Source organism: Colius striatus, chromosome 10 (genome assembly GCF_028858725.1).
Source record: "Colius striatus isolate bColStr4 chromosome 10, bColStr4.1.hap1, whole genome shotgun sequence".
Taxonomy (NCBI): Eukaryota; Metazoa; Chordata; class Aves; order Coliiformes; family Coliidae; genus Colius; species Colius striatus.
Window position 1 is genome coordinate 26,441,715 of NC_084768.1, and position 14,378 is coordinate 26,456,092.

The 14,378-nt window shown below is 36.3% G+C and overlaps 1 protein-coding gene across 6 annotated transcripts in view; it reads left to right on the forward strand.

Moving 5' to 3' along the window:
• The window catches only part of EPS15 (epidermal growth factor receptor pathway substrate 15), a 63,014-nt gene that overhangs the window by 35,560 nt on the left and 13,076 nt on the right, over positions 1-14,378 (forward strand). For all 6 annotated transcript variants that reach the window (XM_062003257.1, XM_062003255.1, XM_062003258.1 and 3 more), the window contains 5 exons: positions 632-717; positions 6,401-6,473; positions 11,289-11,450; positions 12,081-12,278; positions 14,158-14,355. In XM_062003257.1, coding sequence (XP_061859241.1) covers positions 632-717; positions 6,401-6,473; positions 11,289-11,450; positions 12,081-12,278; positions 14,158-14,355 — 717 coding nt within the window. The remainder of the gene's footprint in view (positions 1-631; positions 718-6,400; positions 6,474-11,288; positions 11,451-12,080; positions 12,279-14,157; positions 14,356-14,378) is intronic.

Consider the following 14,378-nt stretch of genomic DNA (forward strand, 5'->3'; position numbering starts at 1 on the left):
AACCCCCTGCAGAAGCAGGGTCACCTAGATCAGGTTGCATAGGAATATGTCCAGGCGGGTCTTGAAGACCTCTAAGGAAGCAGACTCCACAACCCCTCTGGGCAGCCTGTTCTACTGCTCCGTCACCCTCATAGTAAACTTAGTGCACTTTCTTCTTAAAAAAATTTGAGAGGAATTTACTCTTATTACTGTTTTGAGCTAAAAACTTGAAGCATCGTTTGCATGCATGTCACAGTGTAATGGCAGCAAGTAGTTCTAACTTCTGTCTTTGTAAACTTGTATATCAAAGCAAAAATGTCGGCTTTTATGTTTCTCTCTTGTACCAGTTCTCCTGAACAGTTGAAAATGCGATTGAGCTACAAGTGTGGTGCTGGCATTAGTGAGCAGAATTTCTTTAACTGAGGCGAGGAGGAGGCCTGGAAAGAATTTGTACTTGTAGCTAATAGCTCCACATTTTCCTTTTGTCTTCTTCCTGACTTTTGTTCTCTAGTCATTTATGTTTACTTTTTTTTGAAACAAATAATCTGTTTTACAGTCACTGTCTTCTTATAAAGACGTTAAGTAAATGGAAACTCGTAGTTGTAGGATAGCATGAACTATAAACTAACAGCATTTCTTTGTTTTCTTTCAGAATACTCAAGGACAGAATTCTGTAGCAGATTTTTCTGCAATTAAAGAACTTGATACATTAAACAATGAAATAGTAGACCTGCAGAGGTAAGTAAAGGAGGAGAAGTCATTGCCTCAGATTCAATTGTGCTACTTTGCATTTTTTTAAAAAATGATTCAAGGTGTAAGAGAAAACCAGGTAGGTGGTAATAGTCTACTGTGCTAAAATAAATGGTTAGCTTGTCTGCAAATGTCTGTAATACTGTTTAATAGAACCCTTTGTTCACTCAAATGAGTGTATTTAGTAACACAAGACCGTCAAAAGTCTGTCCATTGTGTCTTCTGGGCATGTTTTAATGAGAGCAGCATATCTTAGTATCACCCTGTTCATCTTTATTAGCAGATGAGAATAGGGCAGGTCTTTAGGATACTGGAACCATGATATAAATTGGTATTAGTTCTCTTCTATTTGTAGAGGGAATTTTAGGGACTTCTTTCTAGTGACAGTAAGGAAGTGAGATGGAAAAGATCAAGAAGTATGTAGGATAGGGAGTGGGAAGTTGACAGTTTGTATATAGACCTTTGCTAAGAGTTTTTGATGGTAATGAAGGTAGACATATTTCACTTCTGTTTAGTAAACTGTTGCACTAAGAAAAATTGCTTTCATTTGAGGTCTGCAGACCCTTGGGTTTCATTAATTATTTCTAAGGTAATTAAAAAGATGGCTTCAAGTGACTAAGAAAATCCAGTTAATATATGTTATGTAGTCGTCATTGAATTCTCAAGATACAGCAGATATTTTCTGCAGTGATTTCTTGGGTACTATCATAAACCTACTGAAAATTCTCTTAAGAATAGATAACTCTACTATTTTAGAAGTGAGGCTTCTTTGTCGTGATGAAATCTGCCTGTCTTATTTATGTCACTTGCAGGAATGATTTAATTTGGCAATGTGTCAAAGCACAGTCTGTTTCCTAAATACATAAATGTTTTTTGACTTGAGCTGCTATTCTCTCTCTTATTACTCCCACTGCCTCCTCACTTCTCCCCACTCTGCCTTCCTTTTTTGTTCTTTAGGTCATATTAATTCCAGTTCTGGACTCTCACATGTATTAACCTGACATATGAGTTACATCCATGTGTATTTGCTGTTAGAGTCTCAGAGGAAAGAAATTATTCACTTCCATGGTTTTTTTAGATGAAGTTGATTTTCAGTAGGTAGACTTGCAGGCTAACATGCAAGCCAGTCTATTAGTCTTGTTTACTTCTCTTACTATGAGGTATGAAGGAACCATGGCCTTTTCAAGGTCATCGCTTCCATTTCTTCAGTGGCAAATATACTTGGACAATTTTTTAAGAAACAGTTGTATGCTGTTAGATTGTTGAAGCTATGGTAGGGGCAGCTGTTAGTATATGTTCATTTTTAGAAATGGGAGATTTACTTTGTGATCTAGAGGTTCAGAGCAGAAATGGATTAACAATCAGAGGCTTAACTGTGTCATCAAACTGGAGTATAATAGGAAGGGGCTTGTGTGGTTTGCTAGTCATTCTTCACAAAACTCTCAGTGTCATAAAGTGAGTTGTGGTTCAAGGTAAACATTTTTTTGCAAGAAAATTAATGTTTGGATTGCTTGGAAATCCTTTAGCCACTGTAGAAGTTATTTTGGTGGCAGAGTAAAGGTTACTTTTCTCTGTCTTTCCTAAGCACAGGTGGCAGTGCTAGGTAACAGAGTAATCTTTGTGGGAGGTGTAGGAAACTTTCTTCACCTTTGGCAAATCCACATTTCTTTTATAGCTGGTGAAGTACATTTTCAGTCTTGATAGTTATCATATAAAAACATAATTTAAACTCAAACTATTTTTGTTCATTGTTAAATGAGATATATTGTTTGGCTGTTGAACTCAATATGGAATAATTCTGGTCCATGATTTCATTGAGAAGTGTCTGCATTTCTGAGACCCAGTAATAGAAATCTAATCTATTTTTAAAGTGTACTTAAAGAGCAGCAGAGGAAATGCCCAAAAGAATGTACATGTGTGGAAAACATAGCTTTCTGAGATACCGAGCAAAGGATATAGAGGTTAAGTATTTGTGGCTCAACAGTTTGTGTGGGAAAGATTTCTAGTAGACAATACCCTCTTAATCTGATTTGTAAAAACGACGTCAAGAAGGTGGAGGTTGAGGATCAGATGTAGAATAAAATACAGAACACTTATTAATGAGGATAATTCCCCTCTAGTGGGGGGATTGATTTGTCTAGGGACGTTGTGGAATCTGCATCATTTTGGGCCTGTCAGCACTGCTGCCTGCAAGTTCTGTTTTAGTTGCACTATATTTTTAGAAAGTTATTTGAAGCTTTTTTTGATCAGCGTTGTGGGAGGCTAGACCAGATGTTCTTTATTAAGCCATGTTCTTTTTGAGCCATAAACCCTTTTTCTTCCCCAGCAAACCCTGCTTTGCTTTCATGCAAAGCTAGCTACGGCCCACAAATTAGTGGAATTTCTTCAAGCACTACCAATACTACATTCCTGTCTAAGCGTGTTTAGTAGTTTATCTTAACTTAGTAAATCTCACCAGAAATGCCATCCTTCACATATATTGGACAACAAGTTACCATGTCTTGAATATAAATCAGGTTAAATGGCCCATAAAGCTGGTAGATTGGTCTCTCAAAAGTAAGGAAACAACAAAATGTCCCCAGAAAGCAAAGCCACACCCTTGAATCACATCTTTGTTTCAGTTCAGAGATCTACAGCTTCTTAGTAAAGCAATGGTAGAAATTATGATGTCTGCTACATTATATCTTCTAGTGCTTGGTTTGGAGAAGGTTGGGAGGAACAAAGGGAAGAGGAAACAAAGCAAACTCTAGGCATTTTTTTTCTAGTATTGCCAAACTTTTAAGTACTAGGAATTTCCCAGATAACAGATGTGTGTGAAAGTAAGAAACGTTGGGCAACTGTGAGGGTAGATAACGCTGTCAGCTCTGTGAGTAGTTGTCTATCACTTATTATGGAAGAGAACCATGATTTTTTTTTGCTTCTGTGAGTAAGGTGGTTCTCCATGTTAGCCATCAAGAAGCTTGGCCAGGGTTGTTTCATGTTTGGTTTGACAGCCTCTGCTGACATGGGAACCCTGCAATTGTCAAGCTGTAACAAGTATTTGCAATGTACTGGCTCCCATTTATAAATTACTTGTTTCACAAATTAGTGTGAAACTTACAGATTTACCAAGATTATTTGATTGTAAATCACAAAGTACCTGCATTGGAGAAACCATGTGTTAGGCTTGAGTGGTTTTCAATCGTTGCTTTTAGTTTATTTGATATGAGGTTCTCCTGACTTGACTTCTATTAAAATACATAGGGAAGTTGTATTGCTTTCACAAATTGACTCTAATGGTTACAAGTGTCCTTTATTGGCAAGACCATAGTTCTTTTTGGGATGTTGTTGTCTTTTAGTTATTTTGCTGTTTTTTGTTCCAAGTCCTGATGTGATAAGGGGCTTTATGATCCAGGAAATCTGTCATATCCAATACATCAATTTTGTTACTTGTTTTTGGTTCTTTCAGTTGCTGAACATTCCAACAGGGGCATACCACATAGTTTGTAAAAGAAATGGAGGCATTCAAAAGATTTAGTGAATTAAGTAGGTCTGTGTAGTCTTTTTTTTTAAAAAAGAGACATCACTGGGGAGGAGGAGGGGATGTGTGTATTTGTAGACTATATATACTCGGCTTGTTTTCCTTTGCCTTCGACTGCTGTCTAAGCTTTTCTTGTTCTGCCTGACAATACTTCTTTCACTTGATTTTTTCCAACTCATTGTTTGTGTTGTGATTTGGCCAGTGTGAGCTGCCTGTGGGAGGGTATTGTATCCTGTTGCTTGCTTAGTGTAGTACAGATTGCAAGGTTTAGGTAACTGGCTTCTGTGCAGATAAAAAAAAAAGGAAGTGATTTTCATCTCTAACAGTCTCTTAGGCATATGAATGACAGGAATGTGGAAAGGTTGTATATTAAAGCCTATATACCTGCTTGCATCTCTTGTTTCCTCATCATACTTGAGCAGGATAAATAACAGGTATTTGTTTACCTAGTCAATTATTCTCTTTTATCTTCAGTCAGGAATAATATACTGTGCTTGATGCATATCTGAGGGCTTAAAGATATTTTTCAGCCTAACTTGTGTTTAGATTTGTCAAAGTGCATTATTGAAGTTGAGACCCTTTGTGCATGGAAAGTTATAGAAGGCAAAAACAACCCTGTGTTGCAGTGCCTTAGAAATTGCAGTGCAATTTCTAAGTAAAACTATGCTACAAATGCTAGTTTATTGAGCTAGAGAGTGTGGTGTAACTTTGATGGAAATGGTAAAGATTTGCTTGGAATTTCCATGATACTTCGTTCTGATGAATGGTGAGTGAGGAATTTTATGAAACTTGAAGGTTCACACTTGACAAAATAACTAGTCTTGTTCTTCATAGCCCTTTCCACATCTTTCTTTTTCCATCTATTTACACCTTCCCTTTGGGCACAATCAGCAAGTTGCTCTTCAATCAGATACTGAGATAAATAATAGCAGAACATAGTCTATAGTAATTCTTTTTCAGAGGAACTGTTGATTTCAGGTCTGTGCATCTGGATTTTTTAGTTTTCCGTTGTACATGGTTTAGCAGTAAATAAGAATTCCTCAGCTTGGGTAAAGTGAACTTAGAGTAGACCTGCTGTACTTTGGAGACCAAAATGCTTTCTTCTATATTAAATAAGAGTAAACAATAAGATTAGTAGATTTAGATTTATTACTAATCTGCTGTTATAAAAATTTGAAGTTACTTTAATTTCAATATGTACTACTAATATAATTTGATGGCATTTCACTGTGGTATTTCATTTAGACATGTTAAGTTTATCATTGTTCCAATTCTAACTTTTAATGTGTGTGCTATTTCTTAACAAAATCTTTAAGAAAGTAAATATTTGTATACAGAAGATAGTGTTGAAACTGTAAAGCAAAGTGCTTTTCTGCATCTGTGAAAGGAGAAAAGATTCCCTATACCATCTGGAGATAAACACTCATGATGTTTTTAAAACAGTAACACTTCCAAGTTGTGTATAGTGTTTTTTCCCTTTCTAAAAAGCTATTGTTAAGTCTGACTGCCAAAAATTTATTGATGATAATTCTCCTGTCATCAGTAATCACTTTTAAACTTGAATAAATGCCTGTAGAGACAGACTTTGACATGACACAGCAAATAGCTATATATAGAGCCTCGGAGCAAACTGTGATTATGGCAAGCTAACCTTTCTTCTTCTGACAGCTTACCAACAGAGATATCCAAAATCTGATAGGCAGAGTTTATTAATCAGCATGATTGGCCTGCTGGAAATGTTTTCTAGCTGCTGTTAGCATAGGAATTACTGTGTTTGCAGGGGTTAATAGATGGAATCTGATGCAATCCCTCCCACTTTTCCCAGCAGTTTTCATTAGACAAGTGCTCCATAGCAACAGTGAGATCACTGGAGACAGTATTTCATTGATTTTTCTCTCCCGCCCCCTTCCATTTTTTTGAGCCATTCTTATCACTGAAGTGCAGTTGGATGAAAAGACAGGGTTTTTTATGCAGAACACTTACGTGGGCTTCTGTCTTGCAAATAATTTGGAAAGCAGAAATCCTTTACATCTTTTGTGTTTGATGTTTCACTATGTATTTAAAGAGAGATACTGGCTTAGGAGGCTGGATAACTGTACCTGCTGTAGCTGATGTTCTTAAGTATTCTTGCATTGTTTGCTGGTCTTCTAGGGAAAAGAATAATGTAGAGCAAGACCTGAAGGAGAAAGAAGATACCATCAAGCAGAGGACAAGTGAGGTGCAGGTAAATAAGACACAAAATTATTGTTCGGACACCTGATATTGCACGGTGTGATGCTTTAATGGCAGTGGGATTACTGAGTCTTTACATCATATTACTTGTTCAGTAAAAAGAAAAAATTGGTGACTAAGAAAAAGAATATGATCTGAAGTGTGTTTTCTATATGAATGTGTATGTCTCTATAAATGTCCGAGTTGCTGGGATATGTAGTCTGCATGGAGTTTTAAGTGAAAGACATTCTAAAATAATAGATTTCTTTTTTAGCAAGGTTATCTAATGTATCATTAAAACTCAAAATACTGTAGCATTGCAAACTAATAAACTCAATTGGCTGAATTAATAGGGCTTGTATATGAGGCTACTTCTTAAGGGTCGCAGTAATTAGAAGCTTGGGAGGAATGTTGCCTCAAGTTAATTTTGCCTAACATAAGTGAATTTTTAAGAAAACTATTTGATTTTTATTTAAAAGGATGACATAGAATTTTTAGAAGATTATATATTACAAGTATTTTACATGGATTAGAAATTACACAGTCAGCAGTGGTGTTTAGGGTGCTAACAGTCTAGCCAAGCTCGGAATTAAATGCTGCAAAGCAATATTTCATTTGAATTTTAAGCTGCAAAAGCAGCTGGAGGTGCTGCTTTTTAAAAAAAACAACTCTGCTGTGTGATATTTGATGCCTTACATTTATTGCTGTTTTTATTTTTTGAATATTTATTATTGTGAATAATCTTTATTTGATTAAGAGCAAATAATGCAAGACGTATGCATTTGACTTTGTGTTAGGCAGCAAAAGAGCCAATGTGTTACAACATTGTGAATTTTGTGCTTGGCAATTTAATATCCTTAAGGCCTGCATAATAATTAATAGTCTGACCTTTCAGAAGATAATCAGATGCTGGCCTGTTAGTCACAATGGCAGTCAGATTCAGCAGCTGCAGGAATGCATATAGAAGTTGCCCATGTCTGTGATTCTGTCCGTGTGTGCAGCATTCCCCTTCCCATGCTGCAGGTTGCCTTTTCACACCATTAAGAATTCTTGTAGGTGTTTTGCACACAGGATGATTCTGTTAGTGTCTTCTGGAATCTGTGTGAGTTCACATGAAGGAAGAGTTCTCTGGTACCTTTACACAAAAGGCATACAAACCTCAATAAAACCTTGTCTTTAATGTTATAGTATTAGTGTCATCTGCATGTGTTTAGTGTTTGAGAGCACCATTGCAGAATCAATTAAGTCATTGTAGCAGTAATGTTGTAAGCAGCTGTATCAGGTCTTTAACCTCTTAGTGATCACACAAACTATTTGTCCCTCTTTTAATACAGAGTTATAGAGTTGTGTCAGTCTGCAGAGAAGGAACAGTCTGTTACTGGCTTGTCAGAAAAGTGTGAACCCATAGGAAATGGCTGCAGCATTTATTTAAGCTGATGGTCCTTTATTTCTGGTCCCTTTCTTACTCTTGAATGTTGGAGAACCTGCATGTTTCAGGAAGCTCTAGAAGCTAAATAGAATAGTGGTGGCAGACTTAAGAATATCTTGACATCATGGTTTTTTTTCTTCTGGTTTTATTCTAATGGTGACATTTCTAAAGATGGTGTATGAAACCACTGCATTCTAATCTGCCACCTTGGATCAAGCTCATTTCATGACATCACACGCCAGGATTTCTGATACCAGAATTAATTCCATGGACACAAATTAAACTCTCAAATATAACCATGGTCACTGATGGATTGAACTGATTTGTATGGGACAGAGGTGGGAAATTACGGGATTTTTTCTTCAATAAAATAATTTACCTACAATGTAAATAGGTACTAAAAAGCCTAGACAGAAAAGGAGTTGAAAGGAAAACAGAGCATACTGATGTTTTTTAATGTGTTTATTAAAGTATCATCTCTTTAATAGCAAAGATTAAGGGGTGTTCTTTCTTAAAAAGTGGAGTAACAAAAATCAAGAAACTTCAAAGTCTCCTTCTGGGAATGGATTAGCAGCTTCATATCAATGCGGGAGTAATAGATATGAATTGTTCCTCTTGGCAGTAGACACCTTTGTTTCACAGAGTTAATGTGTAACTAAAACATCAGTTTTTGACCACATTGGAAGTAGTATCTGAAAATACCTTTACCTGTCTCTCCCCTTGCTCTTTGGTCACCAACCTTCTCTTCTAGATGCAGATGTTGGAGTACAGTGTGCTTCAGCAGCTGGACCCTGCGTCAGGCAGTGGGCTTTCGGATTATTCACAAGACTCTTATCTTCCATCTAGCATTTCACAAGTACAGGCATGACTTGTCAGTCTACCAGCTAAGACTGACATAAGGGGCCATTCTCCTGGCTTTTCCAACAATTACATGTTCCCTAGAATTTTATTGACAGGAAGTCAAAAGGTCTGTGGTTTGTTTTTCAATGGGACACTGAAACTTTGTAATGAAATTTTTAGAACAAATGCATGGAACTCCTGAACAAAGCAGAATAGATATTTACATTAATTGGGGAAAAAAGTAGCTGCAAGACACTGCTTCAAAGAAGAGGGGAAGTGAGATTAAAGTATTTTGGGACTTTGGACTTCTAAGTGCTCCAGAATGTTTCTGGCCTTCTCTTCTAGCATTTTAATCTCCTTGTTGGCCTGAGTATTCTTAAACAGATTTATGCTACAAGTATTCCACTCAGCATTGAATTTTCTCTATTCTTTTTTTGTTGCAGTGCACCAAAGCCAGCAGAAAGTGAGTGAAGCTTAACTTTTCTGTGCTCTTTCAGGTTTAACAGTTCTTAGCACAGGAATTGTTTCATGAATTACAGGCTGACAAGCTATTAAATCCCTGTCGATCTGTGGAAATACAGATCTCTAGACCTTCCTTGTCCTCTACTACATTAGCACGAAGAGTAATAATGGTTGCAAATCTAATGCAAAGATTACTATTACCATAAAACCATTAGTTTGTATCACCTCGAAGATGGTAATGGCTTTCATAAAGAATCTCATTCAGTGTTTGAACATTAAGATGCTTCTTTGCTGCTGAGGGTATTTGAAATTAAAGCTTAATTGGATCCTGGTTTACTTCATGAAGATGTATCTTTGAGTATTATCACCAGTTCTGTGTATTGTATCTACTCCAACATATAATTTGGTGGGGTTCTATGAACATGTTTGGAGTTTGGTTAGTTTTTTCCATCCTTTCTTTTCTGGGAGCCATCAGGCTTAGTCAGATGTCTCCAGTGCTTCTCTACTGCTGTGACTAGGACAGACGCTGGGATTCACGGAACAGCAGCTAAAGTGGAGGTGATCTATATTTAGCTTGTGTGTATGCAAGTTCTCGCTTCCATTTGGAGAAAGGAGACTGAACCCTCTTTAAGCTGGTACTTTTTTCCCCCATGGCTTTTGTGTAGTGTCAGCTGATACTTGCTTTTCAAAGCAATGTAAAGAATGAATGGATCAAGAGCGTCCCAGTTATCCGAGTCAGTAGCTGCTGTAAGAGCTTTTTGTGTGTGTGCTGGTTTTTCACTGAGTAGAAATAACCAGTAATTCACCTAATCTGAGGGCTGTACATCAGTCATATACCCTTTACTGAACTTTGAATTTGATTTAGTGGTTTTTATGCTGTTTTTTTGGGTTTTGTTTTGTTTTACATAAGAGCATTTATAATATTTCTTTAAGTAGTCTTCCAGTTAACTTGAGGTTGCTTGTTCACCGTATGTCTTTTTATTTCTATCTGCCTTTTTTTTTTCCTGATTACCTGGAGGTGTTAGCACACTTGGGTAAACTATCTGCATCACGAAAAAAAACCAAAATCCAAACAAGCCACCCCTAAAAAAGGACAGCAGGATCTTAGCTTAAAGCAGCACATGAACCTATAATCTAATTGACAATTCACATCAGCTTGTTTTCTTATCCTCCCTAGTTTTCTTTTATCTCTTAATTTTTTTACTGCTGTTTATGATCCTTCCTTCAATTGCCATATTTTCTCAGAAAGGCTGTAATCTCTTTTCATCTAATACTTTTCCTTTTGTATTAATCCTTTTTGATCTCCCTGTGTTTATCTTCCCCTTAACTCTGACAATCCTTTCTTCTTCCTAGATTCTTGACATTTTTCAGTGTTATCTCTTCAGTCTCTTGAAATACAACCCTTCCTGTTGCTCAGAAAGGAACTAATTATCATATGATGTTACTTAATGTACTTCCAACACAAGAGCTATACATGCTGCTGTTTCATACATTAAAAGATGCCATATTGTTATGTGTGGAATGAGTATTTCTTACCAGAACTTTCACATGGAAAATACGTTTTTAGATGATTTTTGCCACATCAGGGGCAGAGACACTCCAGGAGGGACCAAATTTGGGTCAATAATGCACCATTTTGGTCCTTTACCTTATTGCTAAATCAAGTTCATATATTTGGCCGTGTGTTTTTGAGGGAGGAAGGAGCAAAATAAAGAACTTCTGTTTTTAAGGAAGTCAGTAAAACATATTGCTGAAACATAGGAGAGAGACAATGTAGCAGCCTGATTAAAGACTTATAAATTCAAAATGAAACCCTAACCTCTGTGTGAGTGAAACAGTTAATTTATGTTGATACATGATCTTCAATGTTCCAATGAGATTCTTTTTATTAAATAAAAAAGCAAACAACCTGATTATTTTATGTCTTAGAATGAGAGTTTGAGAATACTTGCTTGTCTGACATGCTATAAATGCCAGCTTTTGAAAGATAATTTGTTCATACTTTGAAATCTGAATTAGTAACACAGTTTATACTGTGGAATTCAGTGATTAGGAGAGGAGAGGGAACTAATGCAAAGCTAATCTATTTTATTACAGGATCTACAAGATGAAGTAAAGCGGGAGAGCAGTAATCTGCAAAAGCTGCAAGCTCAGAAGCAGGAAGCTCAGGAAATCCTTAATGATCTTGATGAGCAGAAGGCCAAGTTGGAGGAGCAACTTAATGATATCAGGCAAAAGTGTGCAGAGGAGGCCCATTTGGTAAGGTCTAGTAGCTGAGGCCTTTGAAAGAGTAAATGCCTTATTTTGAAGAACTCAGCCTTGCAGCACACCGTTGTTGGGGCAGGAGAAAAAACTTTAATGAATATAATGAGAAATTTATTAGTTTGAATGTTAACATTTTACGACCAACAGAGAACAGAAATATATCACTCGTGTGACCTAATTTACTATCACTGTGTCAACACATATACTGAGATATACTTGCACACAAATAAGATAAAGTGCAAACAAAAATGCAAAATTTTTATCTGATATATGTGTAATTAGAAGTACTAATTACTGGGACTAATTTCTTAGTGGTTAAAAACACCCATCCATGGTTATGGAGTGTTGTTTTTTTCTAATATAAAGCTATAGTATTTCTTAAAAGTCTAAAATTATGTTTTCAGTATTAGAAATATCTGTGTTGATCAGGAAAGCAGCTAGAATACTGTGATTTTACTGAGACCAATAGGGAATTAACCCTTCTTTCGGGTATGATCTGTAATCTCTGCAATAGCTATGAGGTTTTTACTTTTTCTGGTCATAAGTAATAGTATTTTTATGTGTTTGGAAGTGTTTGTTTTGTTGTATTTCTTCATTTGGCTTTGAAATTTATTCATACTTTAGATTGCTATGCTGAAGGCTGAAATAACAAGCCAGGAATCAAAGATTTCAGCATATGAAGATGAACTGACCAAAGCTCAAGAGGAACTGAGTCGCCTGCAGCAAGAAACTGCAGAGCTTGAGCATTGCATAGAGTCTGGGAAAGCGCAGCTGGGCCCTCTTCAGCAACATCTGCAGGATTCACAACAGGAAATCAATTCCGTAAGGCAGTGGGAAAGACCATCCCCTCAATTTACTTTTTTTAAGCTGACAACCTTTGGTGTGGTTTTGCTTAAGGGGAAGGCATTGTTTCCATTATTTCCTCACTGTTAGCTCATGTCTTTAGTTGCTTACACATGTGTTCTCTGCTAATACTTGTTAGGATTCTTAGAGGCTGACTCAAGATACTTCAAGATTTTTCTCCAGGTTTTGTTAATAAAAAGAGATTAATTTGTTATCCTTCATAAATAATTTGTCTTAATGGAATTAATGAAAAATAGATAATGCATGTTTAAATTCTCTGTGTCCAGTAGCTGTTTAAGCTTTCTTCTTCAACCATGGCCTGGGGCATGCACTCACTGTTCCTTAATTGATGTGAAGTCGATATGAAATTAGTAATAACATTTACTTAGTGCATTGTTGAAAGGGGAAAGTAAGGTGGATGTAAGAGTAAATGGGATTGAGACAACATCCTGAGAAAGTGAGATGTCTGCACTATTTTTGAAGTACTGTACTTTGAAGTGTCTGTTGTTCTGTTCAAGTAACACACTTAGCCCCTGACTATAATCAAGTGATTCATTATTACTTCAGTGACATGTTTGTGTACCCTTTCCTCATCATTCATCTCCTCAGATATGCCAGCTATCATATATATTAGGCAGAGTCACATCATTATAAAGGTAAAAACAAAAAGAAAAAACCTTTGTATTAACTTTCAACCCTAGAAATGGCCAACTTCTGGGTTGGTCATTTTACACAATTTATGTCTAACTTGTTAACAAAGTTTTTTTTCCTAAGACTTCCACTGCTAGTGTTTATGCAAGAACACTTTCTTCTATTGAAGAATCTTATAACATATTCATCATTTGAAATTTGGCTTTGAAGTTTAGAAACTGAGAAGTAAACAAATGGTTTTTCCCTTTGTGCTATTTCAGTATTAATATACCAGCAAGTTATTTGCAATGAACAAATTCAAGGCAGATAATATAAGTGGTTATGCTGTACTACAAATATATTTTCTAACTTAGTTTTTAATCAGTACTCCTGATTTTATTACTCTTATTTATCTTGGCTCACAGATAACGAACAGTAGGTCCTTTAGGCAAGATTATCTTAAGGATTGGTCTGAGGTCAGTTTATTTGAAAGACATCTGGTGGCGTCTTTGCTGCCACCTAACTTGTGATATGTGCAAGGCAATGAAAACTATGAAATGACTGACCATTTGCAGAAGTCAGTGGGATTTCAACACCTAAATTTCTGAACTGTGTTAATCCTTGTGCATAATCTGCCAAATTCAACATTTCCTTCATAACTGGCTAGCTGGTTGTAAATGGTTGCTCTGAGGCACTGCATTAAGCATATTGCTGAAAGAATAACATGTGAATATAACTGTCTACTTGGGAAGATATACTGGTACTTTCTTCAAAAGTTATGTGGGAGGAGATAATGAATTTGTGATTTTCTTTGTTGGAAGATGAGAACTCTGACAAAGAAGCCTTTTGAATTTAGAATTTAAGACAATTGCATACACATAATTAAAAAAACTCAAAACCAACAAAAACCTCAAAATAAACTCAAACTCTCAAACAAAACTAAACAAACCAACCCTGAAAACTTTGCAACTCATGAGCTGGAGTAGAAACAAAGCAACAAGTTCTGATATTGCCAGTGATGCAGTCTACTTCCTTATCAGGAGAAAGCCCTTCAACCACGTAGTATCTCTTCTAAATCAGATTTGTTCTTATCTCTCACATTTCACCCTTTGATTGAAAGAACATGGTTTTTATTGTATTTGCTTTTGAAAATAAGAATTTCAGACATGTATTTTCCATCTTACATGTGCTCCTGTACTGATGTCTATGTATTTATTTCTGTTTACAGGTGCAGACAAAAATTCTTGAGCTGAAAGAGTTGGAAAATAACCAATTTACTTGGCACTCTCAGCCACATAATACACTTGTTAATGGAACTGTGGATCATTCTAGTCTTAGCAACAGCAGCAGTGAAACTGCTAACCTTAACGAGAATGCTGAAAGGGAAAGTATAGCAGAAGATGAGCAAGTAAACAGTGTGTCTCCAGTGAGTAGTCTATTGCCTGCTTG